Source organism: Protomyctophum bolini, assembly GCF_963924005.1.
Source record: "Protomyctophum bolini genome assembly, chromosome: 10".
NCBI classification, from domain to species: domain Eukaryota; kingdom Metazoa; phylum Chordata; class Actinopteri; order Myctophiformes; family Myctophidae; genus Protomyctophum; species Protomyctophum bolini.
The window spans coordinates 9,046,977-9,066,187 of NC_137871.1; the positions used below are offsets into that span (position 1 = coordinate 9,046,977).

Sequence of the window (19,211 nt, forward strand, 5' to 3'; positions counted from 1 at the left end):
AGGTTGAAAAATAATTAAGTTGTCCTTTAACTTGATTGGTATGCTACACTAACCTGACGCTGCCAGATCCAAAAAGCTTGCTACACAAATTTGTTGCCTCAATACCGCCCTCATCTGGCAGCGTCAGGTTAATGCTACACAATAACACAGCTGAAGTTATTGGCAGTGCACTGTCAGACTGAATACTATAATGTTTGTTGTGAACTTGTGACCCTCTCGATCAGTAAATAAATGTGGGGTGAGCTGATCAGTGAAGTTTTACAGATGTGCGCAGGTCAGGAGCAGCAGAAATGTTGCTGCGTCGTGAAAAAACAGAAAAAGCATCTGGCATTCAAATTCGAACGCGTGGTCTGGGTCTATAGTGTAAGCCTACTGGGCACGTTTCAGTTATGTCCGGATAGATCGCATCATAGCATACAGTAACAACATAGGGTTCAACACACTTTCAATTCCCGTAAGGCCCTACCCGTTATTGGACACGCTGCTTTAAGAGAGGCTGTCTGCGTTCTCTGCGACACCACGTCAGAGGACACAACGGGACAGCTGCTGCGGGACTTGAACCGGCTGATGCGTTGGTTGGAGAGGAGCACAGTCAGCAGAGAGAACGAGAGAAAGACGCAGTGTGTCAATTTCTTGCAAAAGGTAAGCTAAGAGATGGATTTGTACTTCATTGCCTATAGCTTCAAATTTAAATCGTCTAGAATTAATGCAATTCCCCGTTTAAATCTGCTGCTGCAGACGTAGTAGAATAAGTTTTGATAGTAGGCTACGTCACGTCATTATTGTATAGTGAGTAGGCTATAGTCCTACTTATTAGCCTACCGGTACTTTAGTTTGTAGATTAGGCTACCTTTAAACCGACTACAGTGGTGAGGATTGTTATTTAATTAGTCTAATATATATTATTTAAAATGAACATGTTGAGTATGAGAAAAGTATAGAACGTTTCATGTCTAAACATATAGCCTAAATATGTTTAAGAAAAATAACAGGGACATTATAAAGTTGGGCTAATATGGTAGCCTTCTTCTATTATGTAATTGGGGTGCAGATATAGCCTATATGGGTGTGGTCCTATACTCCCCACTCTTATAGGCTACAGCAGACTAGACATTAAATCTATCATTAAATTACACTGCAGGCTATTTTGGGAGAGCTTCATCTTGAATAAACTATATATATATGTTTTAATAATGTTTTAAATACCATATTATAGAAATTAAATGCCTCTCTATTTACTCATTATGATAACTGTGGAAAACGTGAATGTTACTATAGGCCTAGCTCTGATTCATAACCTTCTACTGCTTCTACGATTCACTATAGGCCTACTGTGAAAAGTGAAAGTTGTGTGCTATCCTTAATTTCTCTTATATATTTAAAAAACAAAACATATTTAATAATGTTTTGGAATAATAATTCAGCTTTATAGCGTTGTTCTTGCTGTAAAAGTTGTGATAACCATTTTCTTTAAATCCTTTTACCTGTAGCAAAGGGTTAGAACTATAGGGAGAAGTGAGTTCCCATGTTCATGGAAAACATAATGTCTTGACCAGGATTAAAGCCAAATCTTTCCACCAACTTCCTTTTTGGGCCAAATGTGAGGTCACCAATTTAAGCTAAATGGACTCCTTGTTTCTGCATTGTGGTGTTATATATGCATACGTATAGCTGTCCTCTCCGCCTAAAGCCATAAGAAGCATTGATACTTTAAAATTATGTGTATTCTTAGCTGAACGTGTACGTGTATTGAATTTAATGATTTCCTTCTCATAGGTTATAAACGACTGATTCCTGCAAGCACAGTGTTTATAGAGAAGTAGGAATGGTAAGTGAGGCCTCTCTCATTTCACATTGTGTCATAGATATACTCACTTATAATACTTTACTTTACTTTATTTGTTTATTTGGACAGGACAATGCATATGAATGGACGTCACATGGACATAAATACACTGGATATAGCACAGTTGCTCATTTTCATCCGCAGTCCTCAGAGGAAACACAAAACGGAAAAAAAACAGACAGTCAAACAGTGGAATACATTTACATAACATTACATAGCATTTTCAGATTGTATTTAAAAGAGGGAAATGTAGCACAATCCCTTATACGCAGAGGAAGGCCATTCCATGCTATACACAACCCTGTACTGAGAGGACATTTTAATACACTGAGTGAATGCAGTCATACACATAACGTGTCTTTTAGACATGGAATTTCTTTCTGTGAAGGAGATGCAGACGTCACAACACTGAGGTCAGTTGAATGCTAGTCTTTCATCGGCCAAAGCATGAACCTTGGAGCCATGTGACTCCTGTCATTGCTACCTATGTGTACACTAACTATGTGACTGAAAGACTGCACAGGACAGGATCAGTCCACAATGACTTTGCAGAATAGCAGCTGAAAACGTGTGGCAAACATCCAGCTTTACTGTAACGTTGTCTTTTTTCCAATAATTCTTCTCTTGTCTGATAGAAGGTTCACAGATCGAGGCTTTATGGTTTTCCCATATAGTTTTGCCCTTTTCGTGGGATGACAAAGAAGAAATAGTCAATTCTTAGCCAGTGTTTCAGGTAGAAAACATTGGCATCAACAATGACAAATATATTTTATTCACAATTAGGAGTATGTAACACGACACAAAACGGAATCGGTCTGAAATGCCATTTGAAAAGTCTGTTTACTCCAAGGCTTGTTGCTAGGGGGCTTGTATTTGTGGCCCTGTTGCTATGGGGGTGAAGCTGTCCAGCTGTCACAAGGATAGTGTCCGAGTATCTGAGCATGTGCAGGGACCCCCTTGGCTGAGTAGACAGGCCACGCCGTCGTTGGCTGACAGCCCCAATGCAGCAGGAATGCCTAGTGGCACTTTTCCAAGGCATATACTGTAGAACCAGCTCGATTAAAATCCAGTAGCTTCATTTTCCTGAGACAGCAGCTGCAGTTCCAGCTTTTAGTGTGTGGGTTGGGTTCTCTCAGACTCTCACTCAACCCCAGTGAATGAGTTTGTAACTGAATTGAGTCATAATGATATAGTACACTTGTAACTTGTAATTAGCTGGACATAATCATAATCAAGGCTCAGCAGTTTTTATACCTCCTATCGCATGGCGATATTTAATGTTTGGTCAATTTGCAGATCCTTTGTGAGTATTTGTTTACTCTGGTGCTGCTATGACAACTGATTTTCCCCCATGGGGATCAATAATAATAATAATAAACGTTATTTATATAGCACCTTTCATACATAAATGCAGCTCAAAGTGCTTCACAGGTCAGAACACAAAAATAGAATACAATAAAACACAAGCAAATATAGAATAATAGAATAATAAAGGTCTGTCTATCTATGAAGCAGCATAAAGTGACCAGGTATCTCTGTGTAACATGACTCCCGGCTACACGCACCCCCAGCCCAGTAACAACACACACACACACACACACACACACACACACACACACACACACACACACACACACACACACACACACACACACACACACACACACACACACACACACACCTTGTGTGCCCAAATTAGAGCTGACATACTTGGTCTGCGCCTGTTTCAAAAGTACACTTTTTCATTTGCCTCATTCCTTGAGAAGGCCTGGTCAATGAGGAGGAGGGCCATTTACATGTAAAATGGCCTTGTTTGTTCGAATAATGTACAAATGTATGAACAGGAAGGACTTTAGTGTCAGTTGTATTCAGTGTATTCTGTGAAATGTGTCATATAATCCCATATGGGATGGGCCAAAGTGGCATGACACGAAAATAAAAATGTCATTCATTAATTCATTCATTCTCTCACACACACACACACACACACACACACACACACACACACACACACGCACACACACAAATACACTTGACGCCCATTACGTAGCCTAAGTTAGCATATACACCTGACTTCAGGGTCACATCACATGACCTCATGAAGTACAGTACCACTGTACCAGCATTCCTCTCCTATGTGGAAAGTATAGATTGAAATTCCTTGGACTTAATGGCCTTTTAGTGAGATAGTAGATACATGCATCCTTCGACTGTAGTCACACACATCATATTATTAGGTGCTGGGCTGCGACAGTATGACAGTATAACAGACCCCCCCCCCCCCCCCCACACACACACACACACACACACACACACACACACACACACACACACACACACATCTTCATTTATAGATAAAAGACGACATTTTGATCCTGTTACAGTAGAGTATTTGAGTTCTATTCATTACAAATCTGAGATTTACTAAGCATTTTGTATTGCGGTGCATGGGCCACTAACTTAGACACAAACTTTTTGTCCGTGTTTTTGCAGGGTTTCCGAGGCATAATAACAGACGCCGAGGATTTTGATCCCAGCGCTGATGCTGAGAATCTTTACAATGCCATGAAAGGCTTTGGTGAGTATATCTCATTTCTCTGTGATGGGTTGGCCAAAGACACAAAACCACGTATCTTTTAATCTTAATCTATGTGCTTGTTAATGTAATCTTGTGCCTATACTAATTTTGCCTTGCCATCATTTCCTTCAGGCAGCGATAAAGAGACTATCATGGATCTGCTCACTTCCAGGAGCAATGCACAGAGGCAGGAGATTATTGCATCTTACAAATCCAGTTTTGGACAGGTAAATGAATGCATCACTACTTCCTTTTACTACTTTCTTTGCCTACTGAGGCGTGTATTGGGATTGATACACCTGCCAAGCAGGCTGGCCGAGGCCATTCTCTCTCTCCTACACAGACCACGTTGCCCGTTTGCCATATTATCTTTGTTTGCGTTGGTTTCAGTTCAGTTGCTTTTTGCACTTGCACGTACAGTACAGTGGCACACAGCCACACACACTTTACACTACTGATACCATTGACTGTTCTCATCGTGTACGTTTTTGCACAGTTCATGTAATGTTTGAGGGGCGCTAGCCCAGCCTTTGAGGGTTTGTGTCACTTGTCTGAACACAAAAATTGCCTGATGATTGGCTGATTACCCCATGGTGGGCTGAGCAAAGTGAGGGCAGAAAAGCGAAGACGCCAAAAGTGATTGGCCGGAATGACATTTGTGATGATTTGATTGGTTGAGCACGGGTTGTGATGTATGTATGATGATAAGAGTGCCCCTCACTTCACACAAGTGTGATTTTCTTTAGTTAAAAATAAAATAATGTTAAGTTTACTCCTGTGTTTCATCTCCCCTTTTGTCATGACGAGAGCCAGTTCATGACAATTATATGGCCGACCAATCAGTGCAAGCTAAAGTGTCTCCACATAATGTCACCATGAGTGCCCTCTCCATGGAAGGTTAAACTGGTGGCTGCGTTGATTGAATGCTATCTTTCATTGTTTTTTAGCCCCGATATGTTTCCTCAGTCCCTACACTCATTCTGTTGCTCCGGGATGAGCTACAGAAGCTACAGAGCTACAGAATCTCGGAGCTACAGAATGAGCCCTTCGCAAACTAACTTTGTGTTGCCTATTTGTAGATATATTATATTCAGACATGTTGGTGTTGGTTCCTTGTTCAACGCAAGGTCGGATGTTTACCAGGTATCATGATTTGTAGCACAAAAATGTACGCTGTTCTAGTTTGTTGATTATGATTCATGCAATATAGTCCTACCTACCTACATTTTTTAGTGTGGTTGCGCAACCACACTATAGTAATCGCCCGACTTTATTTATAGAGCAACCCCCAAAAACGTTGTATTTATTATTCCGTCCCCTTTGTGACGTCATGTTGGTCAATACATACATCATACATCTTCATCATACTGCACACAGAATTGCACATTTTCTAGTCATACGTTGCTCTGGATAAAATCATAGACTTGCTAAATGTCTACACTCTACACTGTTAATTATATGATGATATGTTATGTTAATCTATACTTGCTACAGTGAGTAATTATTGTCATATCACATTTCAGCTTCTGAGGGTACAGTAGCTCTCAAGGGCACATATGTAACCATGTAATGTCACTGTGCTGCAGGACCTGATTGATGACCTGAAATATGAGCTAACGGGCAAGTTTGAACGTCTCATCGTTAGTCTGATGAGACCCCAAGCATACCACGATGCCAAGGAAATCCATGATGCCGTCAAGGTATTGTTAGTTGATATTTATAGTATCATAATATATCTTTCTCATTATTATACTCACTTGAGCAATTGGAAGCAGAAACCATTTCACGTTAAATTTCATTTCTATATTTCCAGGGAGCCGGAACCAACGAGAGATGTCTGATTGAAGTCCTGGCCTCCAGAAACAACCAGCAGATACATGACATGGTAGCAGCATACAGGGATGGTGAGCCATTGTTTTATTCATTTTATGTATATCAATGAGATAAAAAGTCAGCAATGTTTATTTAAGAACTGTTTTGGTATTTTTTTAATTCATACTGACTTTATAGTGACTGGGTTTCTGGGTGTCAAATAGGTGAATAATCAGTTGCTTAAATCTGCTATGCATAATTTGTATGTCTTACCCGAGATTCAAACACGGGTCTCTTGCATGGGAGACCAAATATCTACCGCTCCTATCCACATTTTTCATATAGCCCATATAAGTCTTTGCGTTTGTGTGTGCATAAGTTCCTCTTTCTCTTGCTGTGTTGCCAGTTTTGCAAGAGAAACAAGTGGCCAGGTCTATGAAAACAAGCACAAATGAGAATAGCTGATCTACAAGCTCACAGCGACACATTGTGAGGTTGTACATCCGTTATTTAAAAACACATTGAGAATAAATCGAAATATTTTGAATATTTTTTAAACATTTTAATAAAAAAAAAGGCACAAAATATGTTCAGATGGATGTCTGTGGACAATTACATAGTATTCATCTGGGTTTCCTTGATGTGAAGAAATGTGGAAGCAAGGCCAAATAAGCAACCACTATACACTTCAAGCCCAAAAAAGGAAGGAAGAAGGAAACAAAGCACACACACACACAAGGAGCCCCAGTACGTTGGCGGGGTTAAAACGTGGATAACATGAAATCCCTGCATAGTCAGGGGAGATTATGACCTTATGAGCTTCTGGTGGTACTAGTTGTCAGCCAGGAAGTGTCGTACCCAACACCAGGGTATACCATTGATGTGCCTTTGTTTGGCCAAATTTTCAAACATTTTCACACACAATGTTAATGTTTTGCTGCATTCGTGCTCAGCGAACCTGACCAGGATAAACGTAAGAACTAAACAGTGCTGTGTTTGTCTCCAGCCTATGGAAGCGACATAGAGGAGGACGTGATTGGAGACACTTCAGGACACTTTAAGAAGATGCTGGTTGTTCTGCTTCAGGTTTGTTCAGCCGCAAGACAACTGTGGACTTGTTGTCGCAATGCATGCAGTCATTGACTGGAGTTGAATGTGTGTCTTGTGTGTGTGTCACTTGGTTGGTGACTGTTGGCATTCATTATTCAAGGGGACCAGAGACGAATCAGGAGTGGTGGATGCAGACTTGGTGGAGCAGGATGCACAGGTTAGCGTCCAATATGAAAATAGACCCAGTAGGACAACATGGCATAAGAAATGTACAGTACCACTGATCGGGGCCAGCTGTTTGCAAGGACAAACACTCAGACAGACCCTCTTATAAACAGTTGATGGCAATCGTCATCAACTGTAAACCAGAACCGCGACATCGCAGTTATGATTAACTACAGGGCAGCGCTCCGCGGATTCGTCTATAGACGGCTAGCCTCCTGCCCGGGGCCACGTCATAATACTTGTAATAAGTTCATTTCCATCCCTGCAAAAATAAATACGCTTTGTTGACGAAGACCAATAAGGGATCTCCGTACATGATTCTTTCTCTCTCCCACATGTTCAGGACTTGTATGCCGCAGGTGAAGAGCAGTGGGGGACAGACGAGGCCAAATTCATCATGATCCTGGGAAACCGCAGTGTGACCCACCTCAAGATGGGTGAGAACTAAAACGTGCTCTGGCTTGAAACTACCATGGAACTGTGGAATGCAGGCATACGCACCGTGAACTTTGAAGCCATTGGGAGTTACAGTACATGCCACATCAGCTGTCACGCTGTTACATTGTTACATATACACACGGCTATTTGTGTGCTAACCAGATATTGTGGGAATGTATGAACAGAACGCCTCGACCACTATTCCTACTCTGTTCATTTGGTTGTATTATGCATTGGAATTAGAATATGGCACGGGATGATTCGACTCACAAATGTCTGTGTCTTGTCTTGTTCTTGTAGCTTTTGATGCCTACGAACGTATCGCAGAGAAGTCTATAGAGGACAGTTTAAAGAGCGAGCTGTCGGGAGACTTTGAGAGGCTTATGCTGGCCGTGGGTAAGAAGAACCACACCACCTTCTATCAGCCAATTTCACTCTCTGCATTTTTCTTAGGACTAGCCGATGTGATTGGGAATGTCAAGTTACCTATTAATGCAGCCAGGCTTTGTGCCATGTCCTTTCCCACAGTCCAGTGCATACGGAGTGTTCCCATGTTCTTTGCCAAGCGCCTTTACTTCTCAATGAAGGTGAATATACTTAGTGACAACAGCAGCATGTTACTTTATGTGTCAACAGCATGCATCACTTTAGTTCAGTGTAGTATTTTATTTTCTTTCTTTCTTTTGCCTATACTTATGTAACCAAAATAGCAGGCGTTTTTACAGCAACACAACACAGAGCCTAGTAGCCTATGAATAGGCCTATCTCACAGCTATTCCCCGCCCCCTTTCCAGACCTAGTGGTGATGGTGACGTTGTAGCAGCTCTGGTCCATATAGCCTTACTCATGGACCAGAGCTACATCCCTACCTGCTTTCTCTGCACCGTTTCAAAATGTTAAAATGTAAAAGACCAATATTATTATGAAGAAAACAAGATGGTAAGACAGCTAAAACAAATAGAATAAAGTTTACCTTCAGAAAAAGCGTTAGCCCAGGCGGTGGCGTTACCGTCTGGGCACCCGACTGGTAATCCAGTCGCAGTGTGCCGCGGGTTCGATTCCCGAGCCCGACACGGCCTTTACTGCATGTCTTCCCCCATCTCTCTCCCGTTTCCTGTCAGCCTACTGTCTGTCCCTTAAAAAAAAACAATAAAAGGCGTAAGCCGCAAAAAAAAAATCTTAAAAAAAAAGAAAAAAAGAAAAAGCGTTGTTTATGGCTTCTGAATGTAGGTCTTTTAACATGTAATGTCTATATGGAGTGACGTCACGTCAACACCATTAGCTCGGGGAAAGGGGGCGGGGAATTAAGGGCTGTGAGCTAGGCCTATTAGGGATGAATGAATCCCTAATAGGAACTTGATTGTAATGGGCCAGTATAGGTCAGCATGCTCCCATGCACACCCTGATGGCCAGTACACCACTGATCACTATATAGCCTAATTGCTAAGTCAGATGATCACAGATCTCCACTTACTGATATATTTGTGACATCTCAATTCAATGAATGGGCTAAAACCAGGCGGAAACTATTTTGAAATATAATATAAACAATAACATTGCGGAAACGATGCAAATATTTCACGGCGGTCCCTCATATTGGGACAATATCAGGATTGATTTTCAAGAAAGCAGTAGGTGTAGGTTTGTTAGCGCTGGGTTTCTCCATTGTTCTCTTGCCCATACATTGAATGTTGTTTTCCCTAGACAATCAGTAGGCGGATATATCTGATTGTCTGGCTATGTGAGACTCTACTGCTCACATGGTATACAACAATAGTGCATATTACACATAGGAATAAATTAAATAACATAATGGAGACACTTCATTGACATTTTTACCATTTATTTATTATTCTTTCTACCGGCAGACAGCGAGATTGTTTGTATTTGCAAATGGATCAAGTGATTGTTTAAACTTTAATCAATCACTTTAAACTTTAAAGTTAGATATAACACTGACCTTCCTCTACCTGGTTCTAAATGGAATGTATTCTCTCATGTCTTCAGGGTCTCGGTACGGCTGACAGCACTCTCATCAGGATCATGGTCTGTCGCTCTGAAATAGACATGTTGGACATCCGAGAATGCTTCCGTCTCCTATACGAGAAGTCTCTTTATAACATGATTAAGGTTGGGAGCCAGCTATACTTCTATTGTGTGCTATTCAAAAACTATTCACAAGATACTGTGTGAAGGCTGATGTATACTTTGTCGCAAGTCCCTTTGATGCAAAAATGACATGTATCCAACAGAAAAGGCATTAAGAACTATTTTTCAAGTTGTAAATATGTCATTCTTGCCTAGCGGCACTTGTTAAAAGGGTTGTTTAAATAAATTACATTTGTATTAATGTGTATTTTTCATTCAACGATTCAGGATGACACATCGGGTGACTACAAGAGGTCTCTACTCAATCTGTGTGGTGGAGATGATGAGTAAGTTATGGCTGTATGCAGCAGCCACCACAAGGTGGCAGTAGTGCACTAATTATCCAATAACCTACCATCATGCAGTCTAGAGGGCTCTTGTGCAAAAAAGGGAAAAGAAAACAAAGTTACATCATGACACGGAAACTTGCTGTTTGAAATACTATTCCTAAAAAGGAGAGGTATCCATTACAGGACCACATCACACAAGAAAAATAATAATAAATATAATATAAAGATAGGCCTGCCGGCACAGAAGCAGCTATAGTTTGGAATATTGGATGTGACAGAAGGGTTTTTGGTGAGGTTATATTTTGAAAATAGGCAGGCTGTCTAACGCTGAGCGTATAATGCCATACCATAACTAAAACATTGCCCTATTATGTTTGTAAAGTTGTCTCCTATTTTTGTATTGATCATTACAGCTTAGCTGGAGAATTCTTCCCCGAAGCAGCTCAGATAGCCTACAAGATGTGGGAACAAAGTTCCATGACCAAAGTCCAGGTTTGGCCCCATAGATGTGTCATTGCATGTTTCGGCTTGGCTGATGGATGGCATGCATCTTTAATTACTGACCATGCTATGCAGAGATTAAAACAGGGTGCATTTTGCACCCCAAAACGCAGTTCATAGTTAAGGGTATACAACAGCGACCTCTGCATCCACGGGATGCACTACTGTACTGTTTTTTTTCTAGTTTATTTTGCTAGCTTTAGTTATAATAACCATTTCTTCTTCTGTTTTCTACATGAATATAACCACATTATACATATAAAATTTAAATAAAAAATTTCAAAGTTAAATGCTGCAATTTGTAAAAATGGCAAAATGTGACTCCTAACATCATTGCAGTGAGACTCATAAAATGTCCCTGAGACTCATTTCTAAAAGACCATCCCTGCATCCCAGGACTCGTTACATTGAAAACCGATTTACATCACTGCCGCTATGAGCTATTGATTGCGGGGCCTCAGAGTTGTGGCGATAATGCGACAATGCTCACACAGCAAAGGCTTTGTCTGTCTGACTGCAGAGGACAGGATCAGAATGCTGTTCATTTTTACAAATCGGAGCACTGAAATACCAGCGGTTCTTGTTAAGATGCTCTGTCCAAAAACTGGACCCTTAAGGGGCCAGGGAATGTCACGGAGATCTCAGCATTTTAGCCAAACAAAAGGCAGCCTCACAAAATGTTCATCTGATTCAGTTGTTCTTCAGTCTCCCTGCACCCCCCCCCCCTCCCCTCCCCCTGCCCCCTGACATTGGTGTCAAGGCATCTAACCTCAGCAGGGCTCACTCCCCCTCAAATGTCAGGGGGATATTGTCATAAAACCTTTGTGAAAATGCCAACCTTTGCATCATGTGTATCGCTCGCTACCGCATTTCGCTTTGCCTCTCCGCATTGTGTGTGCTGTGTGCAGCGTCTCGTGATGACGTCTCTGTATTCATATCAAACTTACATCCCTTTTTTCTGTCCCAGCTGAGACCAACCATCCGTCCCGCGTCAGGGTTCGACCCCGCCGCTGACGCACCAGCTCTGAGGAAAGCCATGAAAGGATTTGGTATGACGGCGTTCAAGGAAATTCAAACCTATTTATTTACCTATTATTATTATTATTATTATTATTAAAACAAAAAGCACAAAAACAAAACAAAACAAACAAACAAAATAGAAAATGGCGAGCAGCACATACACAATACAGTCAGTTATTCATTAGGGGAAAGAAATATACAAATATATCATGATCATGACATTTGCCTTCAGGCCTGCGCCATGGAGTTTTTAAGTGGAGTGCAGTGTGCGCAATACTGGGCCCCACTCTTTAAGCCCAAGGTTCATCATCTGCCATGGCCAAGCAAGCTGGGACAGTGACAGAGAGGTCCTCACTCAGGCCGTAGGTTTTAAGTCAGAGTTTCCCTCTCCTAGGCAGGCTGCTGACAAGAGCTATAAAGAGGTCTGTCTCCCCTACTATTTACCCATAGCTGGGGCAGTGGTTGCCAGGCGCCATGGCGTACTATCCGCACACCGGCGGGCCTGCATGCCTTGTCTCTGGGGGCCCACTGCTGCTCCGAGATCCCCATGCAGTTACCATGTGTGGCCACGAGGAGGCACTGCAGAAGTCTTGATGGTGGAGAGGCTGTGACCGGCAGACAAATATATATACACATACATATATACATACAGTACATACACAACACACATGGGCACGTCAGAAGGCAAATTGCAAGAGTACAGCTGGGGCTCTCCAATCCAATGAATCTATCAGCGGCTGCCATATATTCATATAAAGTTATTTTCTCTCTCTTTTAATTTGACACTGAGCCTTTTCCATTGGAAGTCTCTATACCACTTGAGTCACTGATGACTGATTTTTCGTGAATCCAATGAAACAAAATGCATTTTGATACATGATATATTATCTCTTGGTTGGTAACAGGAACCGATGAAGATGCTATCATTGACATTGTTGCGCAGAGAAGCAACGCTCAGAGACAAGAGATCAGACAGAGCTTCAAATCCCTATTGGGCAGGGTGAGTGAGCAGCATCACTGCATGGTGCCATTATATGAATATAATGTGGTGGCAGGCAGTGTTAACATGAGCATGATCATATTGGTCTTTTGACCTGTAAAATGTCTATGTCAGTGATAAGGACCACTGAAGAGAAGGCGGCGATCCGAGCACTCAAAAAAGTATAGAAATGAGAGGAAAAAAATCATGGTACTTTATTTATGATAATATTAAAATACCAATTGAGCACCTAGTTGATTTTCTTTTTTTTTTCGCTTTGCAATATAATATGGACCAATTGGATGCTCGTCTATAGGTGCAGAAACAGAATAGTCCAGCAAAGTCATATGATTCAAAATATACGCAAACTGACTGAAATTTGTGTTCAGCCTGTGTCAATTGTTTTGATCTATCCTCACAGGACCTGATGAAGGACCTGAAGTCTGAGCTGTCAAAGAACTTGGAGAGACTCGTCATTAGCCTTATGTTGAACCCAGCTGAGTTTGATGCCAAAATGATGAGGAAAGCGATGGAGGTGAAAAAACAACTCAAACAACAAAATGATTTAACAAGGCCGCTTCATGGCCTAGCAAGAAACCATATACTGTAGCACCCTGCTATTGTATACAACTATGCTATAAATTGTCATCTGACAACAACAAAAAAAGACTTCTTACTGTTACATATAGAGAGCCAGCAGACACACTTTTACTCTAAGCTGTATGGCCTCATTCTTGTACATCAATATGGTGAGCGTCTGCCTGCCAGTGCACTGGCTTGTGTTGTGTTGTAAAACTCTGATGTTGTGACAGGGGGCCGGTACAGATGAACACTCTCTGATTGAGATCCTGGTCACCAGGAACAATGAACAGATTCAAGCCATGAACGCTGCATATGAGATTGGTGAGAACCGAGAACGTTTCAGTTCCTCTGTGATACCATTATGTGGTCTTTTATTATTTTATTCTGTTACTAAAGGACTGACTGAATACATCATTGTCTATACACTTCTTCGGCCATATAAACCTAGACAATTTTCCAGTTAATAGCTATATTTTTTGATTTCTCATTTGTTTACATGTCCTCCAAAGACCTTAAAACGCTATCACACTCACTAAATAATTGCGTCAATGTTGGCTAAACGTCATTGTGCATTTAAGAAATAATGGATATAGTCCTTTGATACTCATTATGTGCAGTACATACATCAAATCATGGAGGGTTTTTGTTTTGTAGGCTATAAAAAGACTATGGAGGAAGCCATTCAGTCAGACACTTCAGGACTTTTCTGTCGGATCCTTGTTTCTCTGGCGCAGGTAAAACGTCTTCCTTGAGGGAAGTGGCAACCTATGTTAACTAACTTGTTTTTTTGTTTCCAGTAATTAACTCACTGGTTGCAACCAGGTGCTGCAGTACAGGAAATAGATGTTACTTTAAGTATGAACTATTTAACTTAGAGATCGAAATTAATTAATTAATTTTCAAAAATGATTTTAAGTATTCACATTACTTCATTTCAAAAATAGCTGAACTAAAACTCACCAATGCATATACCATAACATGTTAGGTTGTATATGAGCAATTTAGTATTAGGATTTAGGACTTAAGAAAATGTTGTTTTTACAAATTGTACCCTGTTCAATTCATAACCAAAAATGTTTTACTCTGTTCAGGGTACACGAGAGGAGGGGCCAGTAGACGAAGAACGAGCTGATGTGGATGCTCAGGTGACTTTACAGTGCGGCATAGTACTCACTGTTTCAATATCTTTTAAATACTGAATAGATTTTAAAGTTGCAATGGTTGCAATTGTTCTTTTTATTGAACTCCACAGGAACTGGCAGATGCTTGCAATGCAGACTCTGATGAAATGGAAATCAAGTTCATGAGCATTCTGTGTACCAGGAGTTTCCCTCATCTTAGGAGGGGTAAGTGCCAAGATTAAGGGACACATGAACTGCATGCAATCAAAATGATAAATAATTGAACAAAAAGAGTCTGATCTGTGATTCTTTCTTATACTGTATGTGTGATCATTAACGATACATTCTATCTTTTACAGTGTTTACAGAATTTGTACGAGCCTCCAATAAGGACATTGAGCAGATAATCAAGAAGGAGATGTCAGGAGACGTTAAGAATGCCTTCCTTGGAATTGGTAATTACGGAACTTGACCTTTTGGCCATATAAAAAAATGTTCCTCCAGTCCTGAGTGATGACAGTTACAGTACACCGGGGCTCCACCGGGCGCGTCACCGTCAGGGAATGTTCCCCTTTTAATCAATGAAGGGTGGCTCCACTGCCCGTGTTTCATTGCGTTGCGTTGCGTTGGTTTGCGTTGAGTTGCGTTGCGTGACTGCATTAAAATTGCTCCTGTTCGTTTTTTGACGCACCCGACGGAGACGCAACGCGCCCGGTGGAGCCCCGCCATTACAGTGTGGCTCATCCCCAGACATTTATTTCTCCTTCTCCTTTCCTTTGCAGTGCGTAGTGTAAAGAACCAGCCAGCCTATTTTGCAGACCGCTTGTACAAAGCCATGAAGGTAAATCTATGTGTGCAATGCATACATGCTCCTTTCAAGCAGATGATGCTTTTGTCCATTTTTAACACCAGGCCTTGAGGAATGCTAGCCACATTCAGGGTCTGTAGAAGCTACTCAAAGGGTCATGATTGTCATTGCGCATAGTATATCTCCCACTTTAATTCTGTGTATGCATTCTTTGTGTTGTATTTCTGTGATTTCTTGAATTGTAGCTGTTCCACTTGCTGTTAACCACGTACGGCCTATTTCATACTTTGTTGTGCGATGTTGTCGCTGAGGAATAGTGAAAATGGCAAATCTACAAGCTCACAATGTTTTGCATTGGGAGTTGGGACACATTGTGAGCTTGTAGATTTGCTATTTCTGCCATTTGTGGAAATTAATGGGTTAGTTAGGGGTAATGAGGACGGCAGGTTGAAAGTGGTCTACGATGTGAATAAACAGGCTCGTCTCCTCCTCAGGGCCTCGGCACAGACGACAGAGCGCTCATTCGGATCATGGTTTCCCGCAGTGAGATAGACCTTTTCAATATTCGCAAAGAGTTCAAGGACGCACAAGACGCCTCCCTCCATGAATTCATCCAGGTAGAAACCATGGTTGTAAGTGTCTATTGTCTATTTATTAACACCCTCTTGTTTGTAGTGTCTACGTGTGTGAGCTTCTGTGTGTCCTGACTCTATAGAGGAAGTTTTGTCCTCTCTGGGGGACAGAACACATCCTTCTAGTGGGGTGGTGGGGGGCGTGATGCTGTATATCTTCCTGTGGTGGACTATTAGGTCTGTGGCTGTTTTACAGGAATTTCCCTGTGCATGCTTGACTTCCTCTGTATATGTATACCTGTGCGTGATTGGTGAACGACAGAACAGACAGGAAGTACCCAATTGCAGCTCCATATTTACTTATGCTTAAATCACCCAGAAGACCAATAATGTCATTTAGGGTAACTAGGGTTATTTAGGGTAGTATATATTAGTCTGCCAGTGCCAGAATAGATGCCACAAATTATAAAGTTATATGCTGCAGCGTGGACTGTCACATTGTATATTTTATTTGTCAGATTATGTATTCTCATTTTATGGCTAAAATGAGAATATCTATTTCTTGTGTTTATTCGCACCCTCTATATTTTATTTCCCTCTATTTTCCTCTTAAGTGTGTAACTAACCTTGTGTTTGTTAAATGAGTTTCTGACTGTTTCCAGCATGTATTGCTTGTGTCACAGTTTCCCACAGCGACAGAATAACTTCTAAAAGCTTCAGACATCTGATGTAAACTTTACATTGTAAAGGACAATTCCTGTTTTTTAAATAACCATTTATTCCTCTTTTAATGGTATTACTATTTGGCATTTATCATCTCTACCTGGTATTTGACTTCCATTTCGCTAAGTAAGGAAAAAACAGGAATTCTCCTTTCATTTAGGATTGTCTTATATATTTCTGCCCAATTTTGTTTCTTAAAGCTGTATTTCTTCCCAAGGGTGATACCTCAGGAGACTACCGCAAAACCCTGCTGTTGCTCTGTGGGGGAGATGATGCCTGATGCTGGAGATGAAGCCTGATGCTGGTGTCGTGCACTGTAAATAGCAGATCTACAAGCTCACAACATGCAGCGACATGTTGTGAGCTTGCCTTGTATATCAGCTATTTATGGTGTACACAGATGACTCTGTATGAATGGAATTGTGGAGGGGAACCGTCAGTATATTTTTATTGTTTGTCACTAACTGCTGCCACTCTCTCATGCCAAACCAAGTGACCTACAGTATGACCGCCTAGCCTTCCAAGCAAATTGTCTGCTGTCACGCTCGTGTTTTCTTGTCAGTCAGGGAAACTTTTATTCTTTGTTTTTTCTTTTCTGTTTAGTTTTTTTTAGTTTTATAATGAACCCAAAATGGTATAATGAATGATGGTAAATTTAGTCTGCAATGCTTGGCTACAGGTCTAACTAAACCTGTTCCAGTCTTATCTTCTAACTTGTGACCGAGATGTCCACGTGTACAGTGACGAATGTATGATTTCAAGTTATCACATCTAACTGAATTAAACGAATCCAAATCGAAGTCATTGCTGTCCTCCTGCTTTTTGGTGTGCCATTGAAAACTATTTCAAGACATTTCTTGAATGTTATATTTAGGTTCACAGTGACTGAGTGGTTATAGTTAGAGATCCTTTTTGGCTCTTTGTACATTCTGGGCTGTGGGAGGGGACCAGTGGTTCATGTGGAGAGCTGGTAGGGCCAGTTCAATGATTAACTCTGTTGATATTGGCCATACCACTGGGAAGAGCAGAAAGAAATGGGAGATTGAACACCAGGAAACTCCCCATTCTAATACACTGCCTACTGAACAAACAAAATACAGTACGAAACTGTACAGGCTTTTAATAGCATTTCAGTGTTTTGTGGTCTGAGGCTATACTCTAAAACAGTTTGATATTTTATGGCAGTTATATACTCACAATGATCTTAATTAAGACACGCAAGGTTCTTCAAGACTGGTGCACCGTGCCGTTATATTGCTTTGTCTATCAGAGTACAATGTCAATCCACGACCATCATTATCCAGACCAACACAACAAAGGAACAAAGAAATTAAAAAAGATGCCTTGCAGACTCCTTCAATTTAATTCTAAAAGAAGCTGTTGCTTATGGTAGGTATGCAGCTTTCTTGTATACTTTGCTAAATGCATAACTTGTGGTATATTTGCACACATCTAATGTGTTCCTCATTTCATGCAACCTGGTTACAGTATATGTGTATACTTGGTTAGGCACCATGACAACACAGCTGTCAACTGATAGTGGCGTGAAACACATTCTCTGTTGGAGCCTCTGCGTCAGTTCACTGCATAGCAGGGTATGCTAGAGTGCAGCTGTTGTCAGCAGGCCATCTTTGAGTTAAAAGAGGAAAGGAGAAAAAAGATGTCTGAGGCGAGGAAATCCCCTTCAGTGGGCTAACATCCAAGGCAACAAAATACACTCTGCAGCATTCAAAGTTTTAGTGGCAGAACACAACCTCAAATTGCTCCATTTGATGTTAATTATCCGAGATTAAGAGATCAAATTCAATAGCGCATATACTAGTTATAAATTATAATGCAGTCCCTGTCAAAATATGCGTTTTTTGGTGAATTTCCTTTTGACAGCTTACTGCGCAGCACTTACATTTGTACAGGATAAACCACCAAATATTGTGATCTACATATTTTTAAGTGGTCATGCAAAAGTGTGGCTTTTGGCAGATTTTTGGACCCATCTTGGGCAAAGTAATGATAATTATGTATAGTCAGTAGGCTATAGCTGCAAGAGTCACCCACACACCTTTAATCTGCATTTGCTGCACTGTTCAAATGATTTTTGATTGATTGCAATCTTCATAATTATTACTTTGCTGTGGTCCATAGAACATGTGCATAAATTATTGTGTTCTTCGTGTTTGTAAACAAGGAGGAAATAAATGGGCTTGAATGTTTCTCACTTCATGTCATTTTACTCTCTAAAGCGGGCCATTGGACACATACCAGGTTCTGTTGACTGGGCTATGTGGAAATTCCCCAAGTCTCACTGTGAAATTGCTTCCCCCCATTCACCAGTTTCCTTAAAAAGTGCCTTTCCGACACACGCAGAATGTGTGGGTGAGTTTATGCTTGTTTATTCACATGAGAGAATTAGAGAGAACATTTTATTTATTTGTTGGGTCTATTTGGTTGTCGGTGAACTGAAAGGATTTCTTGTTTTCATTTAAATGGATGTCATCATATCTTCTTTGCTGTCTAACAT

At 40.9% G+C, this 19,211-nt stretch overlaps 1 protein-coding gene across 2 annotated transcripts; it reads left to right on the forward strand.

Moving 5' to 3' along the window:
- The first annotated feature begins 476 nt into the window (after window positions 1-476).
- On the forward strand, window positions 477-17,487 carry anxa6 (annexin A6). 2 transcript variants are annotated; one of them, XM_080774753.1, is made up of 25 exons: window positions 477-642; window positions 1,777-1,828; window positions 4,340-4,424; window positions 4,557-4,651; window positions 6,011-6,124; window positions 6,238-6,328; window positions 7,243-7,322; window positions 7,447-7,503; window positions 7,855-7,948; window positions 8,250-8,345; window positions 8,478-8,536; window positions 9,957-10,079; window positions 10,326-10,384; window positions 10,801-10,879; window positions 11,856-11,937; window positions 12,814-12,908; window positions 13,309-13,422; window positions 13,700-13,790; window positions 14,124-14,203; window positions 14,561-14,614; window positions 14,722-14,815; window positions 14,950-15,045; window positions 15,373-15,431; window positions 15,893-16,030; window positions 16,911-17,487. In XM_080774753.1, the coding sequence occupies exons 2-25, from the start codon at window positions 1,826-1,828 to the stop codon at window positions 16,971-16,973; spliced, it is 2,001 nt and encodes a 666-aa protein (XP_080630879.1). In that variant the 5' UTR covers window positions 477-642; window positions 1,777-1,825; the 3' UTR covers window positions 16,974-17,487. The 2 variants fall into 2 exon arrangements, with proteins under 2 accessions (XP_080630879.1, XP_080630880.1); XM_080774754.1 differs by having other exon boundaries at window positions 492-642; window positions 15,893-16,015.
- Window positions 17,488-19,211: the final 1,724 nt, after the last annotated feature.